This window comes from Schistocerca serialis, chromosome 5, assembly GCF_023864345.2.
Source record: "Schistocerca serialis cubense isolate TAMUIC-IGC-003099 chromosome 5, iqSchSeri2.2, whole genome shotgun sequence".
NCBI classification, from domain to species: Eukaryota; Metazoa; Arthropoda; class Insecta; order Orthoptera; family Acrididae; genus Schistocerca; species Schistocerca serialis.
In genome coordinates, this window is record NC_064642.1 from 788,875,084 (window position 1) to 788,892,902 (window position 17,819).

The window sequence follows — 17,819 nt, forward strand, 5'->3', positions numbered from 1 at the left end:
GCGACACCACTGGAGGCGGGCTGCACGATGTTGGGGCGTGAGCGGAAGACGGCCTAACGGTGTGTGGGACCGTAGCCCAGCTTCATGGAGACGGTTGCGAATGGTCCTCGCCGATACCCCAGGAGCAACAGTGTCCCTAATTTGCTGGGAAGTGGCGGTGCGGTCCCCTACGGCACTGCGTAGGATCCTACGGTCTTGGCGTGCATCTGTGCGTCGCTGCGGTCCGGTCCCAGGTCGACGGGCACGTGCACCTTCCGCCGACCACTGGCGACGACATCGATGTACTGTGGAGACCTCACGCCCCACGTGTTGAGCAATTCGGCGGTACGTCCACCCGGCCTCCCGCATGCCCACTATACGCCCTCGCTCAAAGTCCGTCAACTGCACATACGGTTCACGTCCACGCTGTCGCGGCATGCTACCAGTGTTAAAGACTGCGATGGAGCTCCGTATGCCTCGGCAAACTGGCTGACACTGACGGCGGCGGTGCACAAATGCTGCGCAGCTAGCGCCAATCGACGGCCAACACCGCGGTTCCTGGTGTGTCCGCTGTGCCGTGCGTGTGATCATTGGTTGTACAGCCCACTCGCAGTGTCCGGAGCAAGTATGGTGGGTCTGACACACCGGTGTCAATGTGTTCTTATTTCCATTTCCAGGAGTGTATGTGCCTGCGAAACCTTGCAAAATGATATGAAATGGAACGAGCACGTAAGGTCGGCTGAAGGAGGGCGAAAGGTCAACTTTATTGCCAGAGTTACAGGAAAGTGCAGGAGACTGAGAAAAGAACACCTGTACTATCCTTTCCTGAGAACTGCTCGAGCGTTTGGGATCCGCACCAGGACGGATAAAAGTAAGAAATCGAAACAAATCAGACGTGCGCTGCTGTGCTGGTTACTGGTAAGTTCGATCAACACGTGAGTATTACGGAGGCGCTTCAGGAACTCCAATGGCATCCGTGGAGTGAAGAAACGTTCTTTTCGCGAAACGCAACAGTGAAAGTTTGCAAGCCGGCTATTGCGACAGACTGCAGAATGATCCCAGTGGCACCCATGTACATCTCGGGTAAGCACCACGAAGACAAAGTCAAAGATATCAGGGCTCGTATGGGAGCATACAGACAGTCGTTCTGTCCTTTGCGGCATTTGCGAGCAAAACAGGAGACGGAGTGACAAGCGGTGCTACTAGGTACCCTGCAGTGTGGCCACACGTGTAACTGTAAGCTTGATAGGCATGCTTCACGGAGAAGAAAACGCGGAAAGCCACGTTAATGCAACGGAAACCATATTCTTGCATGAAGAAGAATAGGGATGGTGAAACTGGTCAAGAAGTGACATTTTCTGATTATTATCTCTTAATAATATTTGATCTCTCCTGAATAATTTGATGCGTCATTTGTCGATTAATTCCAATTGGAAGTGTACTTTTTATCATTTCGATGTTAAGAAACTGTGTGTTAAGCCTTACGGCAGGTCTTGTCATGGGGGAGCCTCGTCAGAGGGGTCCACCGTATGAGCGTCTTGGGAAGTGATTCCAGTGGTGGTTTCCCGTTGCCTTCCACTGGTGATAAAGAAATGATAATGAGGACAACACAACACCCAGTCGCTGAGCGGCGGAAATCTCCGACCCAGCCGGGAATCGAACCCGGGTCGCTTAGCGTGACAGCCGGCCGATGTGGCCGAACGGTTCTTGGCACTTTAGCCCGGAACCGCGCGACTGCTACGGTCGAAGGTTCGAATCCTGCCTCGGGCATGGATGTGTGTGATGTCCTTAGGTTAGTTAGGTTTAAGTAGTTCTAAGTTCTACGGGACTGATGACGTCAGAAGTTAAGTCCCATAGTGCTCAGAGCCATTTGAAAGATTTTGAACCTTAGCGTGAGAAGCCGCCGCGATGACCACTCAGGTATCGGGGCAGACTCAACGTAAATAATGCAAGTGTAAAAAAATACGATCTATCTGCATTCACTTGCTATCTCTGGCACTATTCAATCTACAAGGCTGTGGTTTTCAGCTATTTATTCCTTGAATTCATGTTAAGGGGCTCCGGAAAGACTCAAAATCATGAAAAGATCAATCTTTACTTTTTTGCGTTTTCTGAATCTGCAGACTATTACCTTTTAATAGATATATAATTTATTCAATTCCGAAGACTACAACTATTTTTAAATTTTTTTTGAAATGTGTTCTACATGATCGTGACCCACTGTGGCGCTGTTAAACTGCTGTCAAATGGTGTTATTATTAAGGTCCGTGTTCATCAGGTACATTTTAGTGATGTGAGATAATGTATGTGTTGTGGCTAACCTGTGATGGTTCAATATATATCGCTGGTGTGATTGTCGATTGTTTCATGTTTATTTACTCTGTCGTTATCTCGAAAATATTCGTAATTAATTCTGTTTCTTGAGTCTCTGTTTTGTTGAAGTATAATAATGAGTAAAAGTAAAGTTATTAGAAATCCTCTGAAGGCTTTTAAGAAAAGGAGAAATGTTGGAAAGCCAAAGGTATGTGTTATTACTGTAAACAATAAAGACGATAACCAAGTGAGTGAACCTAACCTCTCATGTACACCTGCCCATAGCAGTCAAAGTGGGAAAGAAAATACTTCACAGAAGAAGCTTGGTTCAATGAGTGAAAACTATGAATGTTTTATGGGCGAATCGGATGTGAATGAAATATTTCATATGTCGGTTCTCAAAGGAATTTTTTCAAACTGTGTAAGATGTATTCATTGTAGTGAAGTTGGTCTGGAACTCTCCATAATAAAGCACGTAGGACTTGCTAGTAAAATACAACTGAAATGTGATAAGTGTTCATACATGACCACCTTTTGGAACAGTGTTGCAGTAACTGCAACTGAAGAAAATAGTAGCAAAATCTACGAACACAACAACGAGCGATGCTTGCTTTAGACAAGGAACGCCTTCGGGCTGCAGGCAGGGCTGTAAAGAGTCTAGAAATACAAGCAAGAGTAAACAGGAGGAGGAACAAGAGGAAGCTGGAGGAGGAGTTTGCAGAGGATGAAGATAATCCATCCTATGGACGTGGAATGCACTAAAAAGTTAATCCAATCTTTGTCGCTCGATTCCCAAAACTTTTATTTTCTCATACTAATTACATGTTTTCTAAGGATCTTCCAAACATATTTGTTTCAAACTTTCAGTAAATGTTACACAGTACCTTCTGCATAAATTAACACAGCCTTTTTCCAAAAAACTGTATATTTTTGTATATATAAATAAAAAATTACATAAAAATGTTGTGAATTTTCATTACAATTGAAAAAAAAATCATCTTTAATAACTGAACTAAAATTTTGTAAAATCCCTGTGTTAAGTTGCAGCCCATATTCCAATAAATAATCTGTAAAAAGTTCAACTACCTACCTCAAATACTTTGTGAGGAAAGATGTAATTTATAAGCGTTATTTTAACATTGCAAGTATAGGGCGTTCCGGAGCCCCTTAAGAAGTTGGATGCATTGTGTAAACAGAAATGACAGTATTGCACAGGCATCTGCTTTGCTTTGTGGGTGTAGTGTTTTATAGGTATTGAACTATAAACATAGTGGTTTGGTGTACTACTACACGTTCTTATACCTCTTTTCAACATGACGAAAAGCAACAGTTCTTTTAAGAAAATGGTTCAAATGGCTCTGAGCACCATGGGACTTAACATCTGAAGTCATCAGTCCCCTATAACTTAGAACTACTTAAACCTAACTAACCTAAGGACATCACTCACATCCATGCCCGAGGCAGGATTCGAACCTGCGACCGTAGCAGTCGCACGGTTCCGGACTGTAGCGCCTAGAACCGCTCGGCCACCACGGCCGGGAAATGGTTCAAATGGCTCTGAGCACTATGGGACTTAACTTCTTAGGTCATCAGTCCCCTAGAACTTAGAACTACTTAAAGCTAACTAACCTAAGGCCATCACACACATCCATGCCCGAGGCAGGATTCTAACCTGCGACCGTAGTGGTCGCGCGGTTCCAGACGGTAGCGCCTAGAACCGCTCGGCCACCCGGCCGGCGCTCTTTTAAGAATCGACGTTTACATGGACATCAGCATACGACTGCATCTGAATCCAGTGCTGATCCTGAAATAAATGTTTCACAGACACACGAAAAAGACACGTCTACTAGTGCTTCGGGGAGGGAACTTGGAAACAATGAGGATTTATTGACAAAGGGGATCATACAAAAAATTTAGGTTACGTTTTATTAGATTTGAGTGTGTTAGGGCAAGTTTTACAAGATGCTGTATCATGTGAAGTTTGTGGTGGGCAAATTAGCATCTTTCAGGACACACCTGCAAGGACTGGACTAGCTAACAAACTTGTTGTTCAGTGCAAAGTTTGCAGGCTCTGTACGTCATTTTGGACTTATCAAAAGTGCAAGGCTGTCTTGTTTGACAGCAATCTTGTATGGAATGCGGTGCATAGGTAAAGTATTGACTGCATCTCAAGTATTATGTGCGACCTTGAACTTGTCAGACCAACCAACCAGATGAAGTAAGTACCCAGAAATAATTTGGATAAATGTGTTAAATTTGTTGCTGTTGCTTCTATAAAAGCCGCTTATGAAGAAGCAGTAGAATTAAGTAACACGACAGATTTACCTGTGGCAGTTGATGCTACATGGCAGAAGAAAGGACACTCATCTAAAAATCCAGTTGCGACTGTCACTAGTGTAGACACAGGTAAAATTTTAGACATCGAAGTGCTAGCTGATTCACTTGACAATGAAACTAGTGAAAGTCATAAAAGAAATTGTGCCAAGAATTATGAGGGAAGTCGTAGGGGTACTGAGGCTATTGCAGTTGCTTCTATGTTCAGACGCTCACAGCAGGAAAGAGATGTGTGCTACATTGAGTGATTGGGGGATTGTGATTCGAAGGCCTTCAGACCAGTCGTGGAAAGCTAACCTTATGGTGAAAAGCATATTTTTAAGATTGAATGTGTGGGCCGCGTTCAAAAACGGATGGGAACACGCCTTCGAAAACTGAAGCAGAAAAAAAGGAAAAGTTATCGGATGGAAAGATTCTAAATGGAAAAGGGGGACTTAGAGACAAAAACATTGATGAACTCCAGCGATATTATGGAATGACAACAAGGAAGAAAACACATGACCTATAAAGAATGAAAAGAGAAGTGTGGGCTACATTCTTCCACAAATCATCCACTGATGATACACCTATAGATGGTCTTTGCCCGCCTGATGCTGATTCATTGTGCTAGTACCGTAAAGCTCAGGCAGCGTGTAATCTCCCCACGGAAAATTACCCTCTACCATGCAATAATTAATAATGGTCAACCAAATCATCCACATGTATTTACGTTTGAAAAGTATCTGATCAGATTTTCTAGTAATATATGCGCCGACAGCTCGTCGACGCCAAGGTATTTTTCTAGTACGTTTATTCTTTGGAACAACAGAGGTACAGAAATGTATGCTCCATGGTTATTATAGTGGGAGAAAGGAACAGCTTCGGAAGTATCGGTTGGAAGATTGTCGGATTGCTAAAGGAGATTTATTTACTTTTCTTCGCGCTAAAGCGAGCTAGGAAAGTTTGTGCCGCTAGCGTGATAGATAAAGAGAAAGAAAAACCTGTAAAAGAAAATTACATGAGACTTGGAACCAACAGAAAACGGAACATGTACGGAAATGGATTCAATATACAATTTTCCTCAGAAATAAGGTTTGTGACCATTTTATTCTAGAGTGAATGACGAATGAGTTCTCTGTCTGAACCATTGATGATTGTCTGGGCCCTGTAATTAATTGGGAAGTTTCAGCTGTGACGAAGAGAGCCTGCAATCTCTGAGTTTTTTTTTTGAAATCGTCCAAAAAGGCTTCGTCCACATCTTAAATTTCAGATCTGTCGTAAACTGAACGAATTGTTCAAACGATCGATTTTCCCAACTGAATGCAGCGCTTAATAATAATAACAAATGTAAAGATCTTTTCTAGCAAGCCAGCCGCTGAATATTAAGACGAAGGGCTCCACCAGAGATTCTACTAGGCTGATTTCACGTAAATAATATATTTAAACTGTACACAGATAAAGGACAGAGAGAGAGAGAGAGAGAGAGAGAGAGAGAGAGTGAGAGAATCCTCCATTAGCATAATTGTTTCTCTGTCTTTTCACGGATCAGCCTAACTAGAAAACACGAAGCCCTGACTTTATTGTACTGATTTATGTGTGAGGGGGAAAGAGCGATAAAGGCGACAGATACACTTCTGTACAGACAAAACATTACACCAAGTTAGCGGCAAGCTGCATTCACATAGACTTTCATCATTTACAAAAGCAGAGTAGAATTCATTATAAGCGGGTACAGAGGAACAATTTAGGCACATAAACAGCATACCATCTGCAATGATGGAGGTAATTAAGCTAGTATATAGAGAGTTAGCTCATCCCGATCTTCTTTACAAATGTCTCCATGGTCGAACGTAAAACCCTAATGAATCTTTCAATAATGTCATTTGGAACCGCATACCAAAAAATGTCTTTGTAGACATGAAAACTCTATGCTTGGGTGTTTTTGATACTGTGACAGCGTTTAATGATGGCAATAAGGGAACAATTAGGGTACTAGAGAAACTTGGTATCACTCCAAGAGCAAACACACTGCAAGCCTACCAGCGAATGGATCGACTCGGGATCATTAAAGCGCAGCGTGCAGCAGACTAAAGAAGCAAGAGGCAGGAAAATAAGGAAGCTTCTAGGTTTGTACGTTGATCAAGTACACGATCCAGATATCACTGATTATCGGCCTGGCTGTTTCTTGGAGCCGGCATGGCTCCATATGTGAGTTAATATCAAATAAAATGTTTAAACTTGATTTCCCGCAAATTAATTTTAAAAAAATATTTAACCCATTATCTCAGGAACTATTGCAGATACATATGTCTTATTTTAATTTTACCTCTTAATATACTGCACCTGCTTAACCACCAAAACGTCTCTACTTGTAGCGGTATTTTACGTAGAGAAGGAACAGGGGACTTTTTTCGAAAAAAATTGAACATAATATTTGAAAATTCATGACTAACTAATTATTTCTCCGTATGCTCTGATCCGAGTTCAGTAATCAGAAAAGGAGTAAAACTATATTTCCTAAAAATTTCAGATCCCTACCTCTCAATCGTTCTGAGATAATGGGTTATCAATATGGCAAATTTAATACTGTAGGTATAGGAAGTACGTACTCCTCTTAAGTCTGTGAAATGAATATATTTGTACGTGACTGCTATTACTGTTTCATTATCAATGGAGAAACATTGACTAAAACGCAGGATACACTCATTTAATAAGGTATTACATTAAACGAAAGACTTATAGCAGTACGTCTATTTGTCACGAGCTGAAGACACTCTGAAGCCTTTTTCCTTCCTATTGATGGTTCTGAGAGATCTTTTTAATGGCGACATGCGTGTCTGTGACCTGATCAACTCCTTCACGTTTTTTTAAACATGTATCGTATGCAACATTCCTCATTGTCTTACAGTAACAATTTTCAGTTGATTTGCCTCAGATAACTCGACACAGTACCTCTAAGAATATTACGCAAGCAATCCTTTTCCCTACTGGGCTATCACTGAACATGAATATCTCAGATCTACCACAGTCTATCTTCTAAATTTGGAACTCCCTAGAAGGCTGCCTAAGTAATCTAGACGAATTAGCTGTTGTGGAAGAAAAGCGGAGGGTTACAAGTCTCGGAGTGAGGCGCAATTGCAATATGTCAATAATATTTTTTTATTATCTATCCTCTAAGACGAGCTAGTCCATCAAGACAGGTCGGAGTATTTTTTTCGGAATTTTTAGAACAGAAAACAAGTATCTGGGAGATAAATACTTTGAGTAACCTGTAAGGTGTGATCAGATATGTCTTTTGGTGACAACGATGACCGGCAAAGCCAAGCATGCGGATCAGTTTCCGAATAGGAATAGAGTGTTTATCTGTAAAGAATTTCGAAAACAGCGTAAAGTCTGCAGTACAACGAAACGTTCATCCTGGAATTAGGGAGGAGGCGCATAATACACTGCCAGAACAAAAGTGAGTACACCTGGAAAGACGACGTCAGTATTGATCTGATGACGAGGTATTCCACCTGGGGGTAGTAAATGTACTCACAAGGGGAGGCCGCCAATTGTGAAATTCAGATTCGATTCATACTGCGCATAATAAAAGCTCATGGCCAGAGGTGTAATGTGACAAAGCGCCAAGATGCACTTCTCAGCCGTTGACGAGAAAATCGACAGTTAAAAGAAACCACTGCGATGAAATACTCTACGATTAATAATCTTCTACAGCGTTGTGGTGCAGCGGTAAGCGCTCGTTCGTAATCCGAAGGTCGCCGGTTCGAATCTCGCGCCCTGCGAACTTTTTTTTTAGTATTTGTTTTTTGTAATTCATATATATATATATATATATATATATATATATATATATATATATATATATATATATATATATAATTCCCGGCAATCAGTTGCAACAATTATGCATATAATAAGTTGTTGAAAGTCGTTTGTCGTGGAACAATTGGCGACTTCGAACATCATTATGTTTTCCGCAAACAAAGTTGTATTTCACAAATGTTATTAATTGTCTTCGTAATGTTAACCACGTATAGTTAACGGAAGACGTAGAAACGATATTCCGAAACGAATACGTATAGCGTAAGTCAAACGTTCGAATTAGAAAAGAAACCGCACGAACACAAATTTGCTGTGGCAGGTATGAAATATAAACTCTGTTACTCGCTCGTTACACTTGAAGGACAGATGTTGAATGGGCCGAAACGAGCCGCCGCATAACAGCGTAGTTGCATGCTAACTTCGAAAGAAGGTAGATGCGGTCCCTAGCGCAACTTATAACATCGTCGAAAATCAGTGCGGACGGGAGACATTTGGTACACCCTGTTAAACAAACGGAAAAATGGAGGCGGTACAATTGGAGAGCGATCCGCCTTCACCAACATGCATAAGCAATTCATATATATATATATATATATATATATATATATATATATATATATATAAAACTAATAATAAAAAAAAAAGTTGCATGGCGCGGGGTTCGATCCGGCGACCTTCAGATTACGAACCCGAGAGCTTACCGCTGCGCCAGGACGCTCTGGAAATTTATTAATCGTAGAGAGTATTTCACCGCAACGGTTTCTTTTAACTGTCAATTTTCTCGACAACGGCTGAGAAGTGTATCTTGGTGCTTTGCCACATTACTCCTCTGGCCATGAGCTTTTATTATGCGCAGTAAGAATCGAATCTGAATTTCACAATTGGCGGCCTCCCCTTGTCAGAACAGTTTCAACGTTGTCCACTAACAGGTGGTGTAGTTGCACAGCTACCAGAGCATCATCTGTGTCTACCCTTTAACAGGGAATGCCCATAGCCAGAAGGTATAGTCTAGTGTAGACGTGTGAAGCAAACAGGCAACCATGCCAAGGAGACGCACTCGTGCTTCCTACAACCAAGTGACCGAGTCTGATGGGGGCCGGACTGCTGCCTTACGAGTGGCCGGATGGTCCTTTCGGAGAACTGCCACACAAGTTCGACGTGCTGCGACAGTCGTGCAACCGTACTGGTATCAGTGGTCACGTGAACATCCCCACACCCGCATAGAAGGTTCTGGATGTCCGTGCAGTACAGACGCCCGGCAAGATCGTTATATTGGAAGGGGGGCAGTGGCAGATGGTACAGCCGCCACTGTGGTGTCACCGCCAGACACCACACTTGCTAGGTGGTAGCCTCTAAATCGGCCGCGGTCCGTTAGTATACGTCGGACCCGCGTGTCGCTACTATCAGTGGTTGCAGACCGAACGCCGCCACACGGCAGGTCTAGAGAGACTTCCTAGCACTCGCCCCAGTTGTACAGCCGACTTGGCTAGCGATGGTTCACTGACAAAATACGCTCTCATTTGCCGAGACGATAGTTAGCATAGCCTTCAGCTACGTCATTTGCTACGACCTAGCAAGGCGCCATTACCAGTTACTATTGATACTGAATCATGTAGCGTTAAGAGCGACGTTCACCATTAATGGATTAAAGTTAAGTATTCCACCAGCTACGTCCGTTTTTTCTAAATTCTAATTTCCTTGTCCTGTTCCAGACCTCACGCCAGCCTGCGTGAGCTAAAACGCGTGCCTTTCGGCTTCCTCTAGTAACACGGTGTTGGCTCTCCTGCCAACTACAACAGCCACAGCACAGATAATAGGGCTTGTGGGCCCAGATGTGACACCGCGAACAGTAATTAACGGTGGGACACAGGTCACGCAAACCTCTATTCTGTCTTCCACTTACGCCACAGCAGCGACGTGCAAAGTTTGACCGACGACGTCAGAGAATCACCTGGAAGATGGACTGGCGTGTGTATTCGACTAAGAAAGCAGATTCTGTCTGCACGCAAGTGACTCTGTTTTGTGTGCACGACGTAGACCTTGAGCGCTGTCTCGTAGGGTGGTCTGGGGTGAGATAAACTACAATCCTCGTTCACCTTTAATGTTTCTGGATTCGGTTCCTGCAACAGGAAGGGTATGTGTTTTTGAATCAGGGTAATGCTAGTCCACACACTGACCGTGAATCAATTCCGGTCTTGTACGATGGGGAACGAGACGTTACTCGTGCGCCGGCCGAAGTGGCCGTGCGGTTAAAGGCGCTGCAATCTGGAACCGCAAGACCACTACGGTCGCAGGTTCGAATCCTGCTTCGGGCATGGATGTTTGTGATGTCCTTAGGTTAGTTAGGTTTAACTAGTTCTAAGTTCTAGGGGACTAATGACCTCAGCAGTTGAGTCCCATAGTGCTCAGAGCCATTTGAACGTTACTCGTGCGACTCATCAGCCTATTTGAACATTTCGATTTGGGAGGCATAGCGTACCCCAAAACAGTAATCACCACCACCTGTAGGCTGCTAGCGTCAGCGCCTGCATTGCCGCCCGTGGAGGCTACACAGCGCACTAATATTAGTGTTTCAGCATGGGTCAGTACCGGTGCTGCTCATCTGTAAACGTAATCATTTCATGTACACCATATTTACTGTTGCTACAATAAATCTTGAGTAAATTGGAAACTTCTAAATGAACGTACTAATTTATTTCGGCAGTGTCTATTAGTTTATTTATGACAACGATAGATCGATATGTAGAAAAAATGGAGCTACGTCTTGTTATTGGTCCCACAAGGTATTTCTTTGCAAACGCATCAACCTTGTAATAATTTTTAAGTGAAAGATTGTTCAACTTTTCATTACCCTTCTGTTGCATTCGTAGATGACGACCATTATATTGAGTTATTGATTGCATTTCATGATCATCCGGCTTAAAACATATTGCACTAACGTGAGCTCGTTAGAGGAGCTGATATTTCCCACTGGATGTCTGAGGTAGGTGCCAGAACTCACAGAGTGAAGAAAAGCTAAATGATATACACAGAGAGGCTAGTTTACCAGACCACAGGACTAATTCCCTCATTGGTTCCTCGCCTCCATTTAGACAACGATAACCGACCTACATTCACCTGACTATTGAAACTGCTGCTAGAGAATAAAATTTATACTGAGGCGCAACTAAGTTTCAGGCGTCTAGGTGAACGCGAGTATCTATGCTCTCTTCAGCCAAATTAAAACTAAGATATAAAAATCATTTGTGGATACGACCCGCACGACGTAATTTCAGGATACCACATAATTTATTGCTCAAAAGCTATCGCGTTGCATTTTAGTAGGCATCATTGGGGCTGTAGGAATGAAACTGTATCACAGTGGCCAAAATCAGTAATTAAATCAGACTCCACTTACGATCCAAAAATCAGGTTTCCATTCCTGCGAGATATTCTCGATTTTTGTGTACCAAAAACGCTATGATAGCCTCAAGTTCTGCGATTCTTTTATAGCATTATAAGCGATTATGGAGTTTCAGCTGCGAGTTGCCGACATACTGCTGAATGATTCTAATGTTGATAATTAATTGAAACCTTCAGCTGCCGACAGGTGTTGTCGATAAACCTCGATGGGGGGAGTTGAAAATGTGTGCTCCGACTCGACTGTGTCCTCGGTGGCTGAGATGGATACAGCGTCGGCCATGTAAGCAGGAGATCCCGTGTTCGAGTCCCGGTCGGGGCACACATTTACAACTGTCCCCATCGAGGTATATCAACACCGCCTGTCGGCAGCTGAGGTTTTCAATTAATTATCATTTATTCTAGAGAAGCTGCACAGTCATCAATGGCTCAAATGGTTCAAATGGGTCTGAGTGAGCACTATGGGACTTAACATCTATGGTCATCAGTCCCATAGAACTTAGAACTACTTAAACCTAACTAACCTAAGGACGTCACACAACATCCAGTCATTACGAGGCAGAAAAACAGTAATCAATGGTATCTGTTCTTTCGAGAACAGTTACTATCTTCATAGATTTTAATGCTGTTGCCAGATCATTCCCCGCGGATACTGAAGTTTCCTGAAATCGACGGTGGCCGTTTGTTTCTTCATTTCAGGGATATTTTTCGTAGTTCGTAGGTGCTACTCCTGCATTCCTCTGCTTTAAACCAAATCGAATTCGGCGGCCACAGTGGCATTTAGCAATCAGTAAAACCATGCGTTCACTACATCTTCATTAAATAAATCGTGTATGTACCACATCCAGTTTCGAATCTAAGTTCATCTTAAGACCGTGGAATAAGTTTCCAGTACAAAACCTCTCACTGTTATTGTTATAGCATAAACTCAAGCGTCGACACGCTAGTCGGGAATGACATGGGAGAGACGGCTGTGAGAAGAAGTTTGTCAATTGTACGCTGACCGGACGTCCCTCCACGACGACAACGTGACAGCAGCGCCCCCTATGTGAAGATGACTTAAGCGCCGCGACCGACTGGTGATGGCCCACTTAGATAGCAGCTTCAAGAAAAGCGACTTGGATAGCAGCGTCAACGATAGCAACTTCGTTAGCAGTTCAAGAAAGACATTTGTCAGTTAGAGATGAGCAGTCACTGCAAACACTATTTCATATGTCGCCCTTTGCTTGCGACACATCTGTGCAATTGCCAATTGTAATTTTCTTATTGTAATAAAACTCATTAATACGAGTTATTTGATTGTTTGTCTAGTGAACCGAATAAGCAGGATTCCAAGACACTACAAGATTGACGACGAGGCTGGAAGTAAGAGTTATAGAAGGTTTTTGTGATGTTTTAGCACCCTTGGAACGGTCCCGAAAGTGAATGGATAACAGTGGGACAGAATCCAGTTTCAGGTCTGTATCTTTTGAGGCAGGTGATGATTTTCGACGATCATCGTCAGTTAAACCGATTGCTCGAAGTCTTCAAGAGCCCATTTTCCTTCTTTTCAGGTACCTTAAGGGGCTTAGTTCTCTCAACTGTTCCCAGTGTACGACTGCCCGGCTATCGGTTTTGTGAATGATCGCGTGTATCTTTCTCAAAACTTTTCTCCTACCCTGATTGTGTACATACAGGGTAGAAAAAGACGAGGAATAAAATGAATCAAACTTTTATAAACAGTATAAATTTAGCGACTGAGGAAGCAGTGTTCCACGCAATAAAACCACACATCTTAAACATAGAAGCACATTACAGACTTACTTGGGGAAGAGGTTTCAACAATTTTTTGTAGCATATTAGAAGTTACAAAAGACAGACCCATTAAGAAATTTCAAAACGAGAACTTCCTCAATTTGATCGTCTGTTTAACATAAAGACTTGATTTTTCGCATCACTACTAATGATTTCACCGCGGATAATCGCAATGGGATTCCTCCTTTCAATCATGGCATGACTGCCGAAATGGCAGACATTGAGATACCTGAATAGATATTTGACTAAGACTGCCAATAGTGAAAAGAAAACAGTATAATATGAGATATCGATAAGGTTCTACACAGATAATGCAAATAAAGTTGCTCCTTTTCTAGCAGTAGTTTATCATAGGTCGCTGGAGCACTGAAGGGAACCTAGCAACTGGAATAAAGTTCGAGTCATTCCCGGTTCCTAGTATGGTCGTAGGATAAATACACATAATAATAGGCCAATATCGCTCTAATCAGTCTATTACAGAATTTCGGGACATGTCTTATTCTCACGTATTATGACATTTTTTGAGCAAGCAAATCTTCTCTACAAAAAATCAACATGAATTCTGCAAAGAGAGATCGTGAGAAACTCACCGAGCCCTGTACGTCCATGAGAGTCATAGCGCTGTAGACATCGGCGCCTAGGTTGAGGTCGCATTTCTTGACATTTTGATGTGGTTACACTTTGTTGCTTAGCGAAACAAATATCTTACGACCTTTGTGAGTGCGTTCAGGACTAGCAACCAGTGAATGACTGGCTGTGTACAGGGACATTTTTAAGGTTGCCAACAGCGATATGAGGGTGCCACCGAGAATGTTACTGAAGTGGGAGGCCTTAGAGTGCCCCTTTACCGTTTTACTCACACATGTGTCAATGTCGCCCACTCCCCCTCTCGATAACGGCACAAAGGGCGCGAAAGTGCTGAAAAAGTACAAGATTTCGTCAAACGGTTTTTAAATGTCTCCAGTGGTTCCACCCAGTACACCAGAGCAATAATTGCATCTGTGCTACACTCCACAGGGGTGCGATCATGTTCAGTTACGTTTCAGGCCACGATGTTCTTAGTGAAGGGTGTGCCAGGGGGTGCCAGCAGCGTTAAAGGCTGTCAAGAAAGTGGTGGTTTTAGTCATCGCAACGCGAACTGTCATCTTCGACCGCGATATGCGTGAGAATCGACGCGTCAAGGGAAAGGCGGGAAACCCATCACGCCACGTCCTCGACACCTTTCCGTGTCGATTCCGAGCGGCGGTTTGTCTGACGTGTTTTCCTCGGCCTCTCATAACAAAACTGCATGATTTCAACACTGGGCGCCGCGGTTCTGATAGCCAGCGCAGAGGCGTCAAGAGACTGGGTGAAATGTAGGTAAGACGATGAGCTCTGACGATCTTCCCGTCACGTGACACGTCCACGATGATGTTCACAGAATTGCGGTGCGGTGAAATTTGGCGCAAATGTGAGATCATTAACCAGCCTTACACCTCAAACGAGCTTATGAACTCCAGCCTGTTTTTCTCAAGTGTCGAGACCTTGCTGTTTGAAGTATTGGCCGGCCGGAGTGGCCGTGCGCTTCTAGGCGCTACAGTGAGGAGCCGAGCGACCGCTACGGTCGCAGGTTCGAATACTGCCTCGGACATGGATGTGTGTGATGTCCTTGGGTTATTTAGGTTTAAGTCGTTCTAAGTCTATGGGACTCATGACCTCAAAAGTTAAGTCGTATAGTGCTTAGAACCATTTGAAGTATTGCTAGTTCGACGCTGAAGCTGCAGGGCACCACGTTTTTGCACCATTACAGGGGAAATTTGTTGGCACCTTTGAGCCCAATTTCAAACTTCTGCGTCGTACTGGGAATTTCGAATAACTGACACGTTAACGATGTTGCTCGGTGCATGTTCAGAATCTGAGTGAGTGTTTCGCAATTAACAGTACCAAAACTTCGTCTAAATCTAGTAATGTTAAACGTTGGTTTACCTGGTTAATGCTTTATTAAATGTAATATGTGCACATGTCATATCACAAAGAAATTAGAGGACATAATTAAAACAGTTGCTCATAATAATGGATATAAACCCACAATAATAGAAATACTCCACAACAAAATGCAGACAAAAAACCACAGACCCACTTCACAGCAGTCACTTCAAGCCAAATCAGTGTGACACTGAAACCAAACCTAAATATGCTACTCTCCCATACATAGGCCCATTTTCATACCAAATAGCAAACTTATTTAAAAAGAAGAAAAATATCACAATCAGCTTTTCCAGTAATAATAAATTGCAACAAAAAGTAATCCATGATGTAAATACCTCCAAAAGTCCCTACCGTAAATCAGGAATATACAAACTCAAATGTGATACATGCCAAAAATTCTACATTGGACAGAGAGGCAGAAGTTTTGAAATTAGATAAAAAGAACATATTGATACTTTAAGACTTGGTAACTTGAACAAATCAGCATTTGCAGCCCATATTGTTGAAGAAAACCATTCAGTGGCAAACATTGAGGACAACTTAAAAATTTTGCATCTAGCAGAAAAAGGAATCACTGTGAATATATTAGAAGAATAATAAATACACACACACACACACACACAAACAGCACCCCAGACTATATCCTTAACGAAGAAACAGAGTTAGCTAACACCCCTTTCCTGAAAAATTTTCAAAAATTACTTTCCAGCCTCCTAAGCAAATAATATTAGTACACCTGTCTGCAGATCAAGTAGCAAATTTATATGTTACTATAATTCTCATGATCCTAAATGTAATTAAATAATATACCATTTTACCTATACAGTATCACCTCAAAAATGCAATGTCTCTGTACTGGTGTAAAAGGCATTACAGTTGCGTAAATGAATATATGGTCCTTTCCAAACATAGGACATCATCGTCAAATGTTACGATGTATCATAGCATCTGTGATACTCATATGTTTGTACGGTCTTTGTATGTATCAAAACATGTGGTGCGTGGTATAAATCTTCTCAGTGACAAATCTAAAGTGCTCAGTGAGAACAATTTACGTGTGCAACAATAAGAATGCAGTGGAAATGCATTTACACCTATTGCACGAATATTATGGAAACAAACACTCCAAACCGACGTTTCACGTAAGTCACATGCAACGAAAATCTGTAACGCAACCATCTGTGTGTAGTGTGTATATAATTATGTATTATTTATGTTTTAGGATAATTAATCTTTAAAAAACACACTACATGTCATAAAGAAAGCGTGTAAGCCGTCTGAGGATGAATCACAACGAATCGAAACCGGTAACGGTACCCTTTGAATAAAGGAACTGAAAGTAAATTTGTGGCTGGTTGCTGTCGTAACACCATCAACATTTGTCTTCAAACAACAGCCACGGTCTCCATCAAATCATCATATGACAAAACTGCAATAATCAACATTATCCAAGCTTTCAACTTTACAGGGTTTATTGGTATTTGTGCTCGGCACACAGCAATACGGCAGTAGCACAGTGTGATTGTTGGATACTCACAGACGTCGACGGCGCGGGCGGGTGGCGGAGAGGCGAGCAGCAGCAGCAGGAGCATGGCTAGGCCTCTGGCTGACGCTGGGGGCGGCGGGGGCGGAGCTTGCGGCCGCATGGTGCCGCCGCCGCTAGCCGGGGCCGCCGCCTCCACTCGGCCGCCGACACTGCCTCATCTGCAACACGCCGAGCCAAACAACACTCTCAACAGCTGGCTAGCTACACAGCGTCCACCAGCGCACTCCAACTCACATTGTTGTTGTTGTGGTCTCCAGTCCTGAGACTGTTTTGATGCAGCTCTCCATGCTACCCTATCCTGTGCAAGCTTCTTCACCTCCCAGTACTTACTGCAACCTGCGTTCTTCTGAATCTGCTTAGTTTATTCATCTCTTGGTCTCCCACTACGATTTTTACCCTCCACGCTGCCTTCCAATGCTAAATTTGTGATCCCTTGATGCCTCAGAACATGTCCTACCAACCAGCCCCTTCTCCTTGTCAAGTTGTGCCACAAACTCCTCTTCTCTCCAATTCTATTCAATACCTCCTCATTAGTTATGTGATCTACCCATTTAATCTTCAGCGTTCTTCTGTAACACCACATTTCGAAAGCTTCTATTCTCTTCTAGTCCAAACTATTTATCGCCCATGTTTCACTTCCACACATGGCTACACTCCATACAAATACTTTCCGAAACGACTT

General features: G+C 42.9%; 1 protein-coding gene across 1 annotated transcript in view; it reads right to left on the reverse strand.

Annotated features, from left to right (window-relative positions):
- LOC126481123 (discoidin domain-containing receptor tyrosine kinase B-like) overlaps positions 1 to 17,268 on the reverse strand; it is a 255,085-nt gene extending 237,817 nt beyond the window's left edge. Inside the window, exon 1 of the mRNA XM_050104660.1 lies at positions 17,129 to 17,268. Coding sequence (XP_049960617.1) covers positions 17,129 to 17,237 — 109 coding nt within the window. The 5' untranslated portion in view covers positions 17,238 to 17,268. The remainder of the gene's footprint in view (positions 1 to 17,128) is intronic.
- Between the last annotated feature and the right edge of the window lie 551 nt (positions 17,269 to 17,819).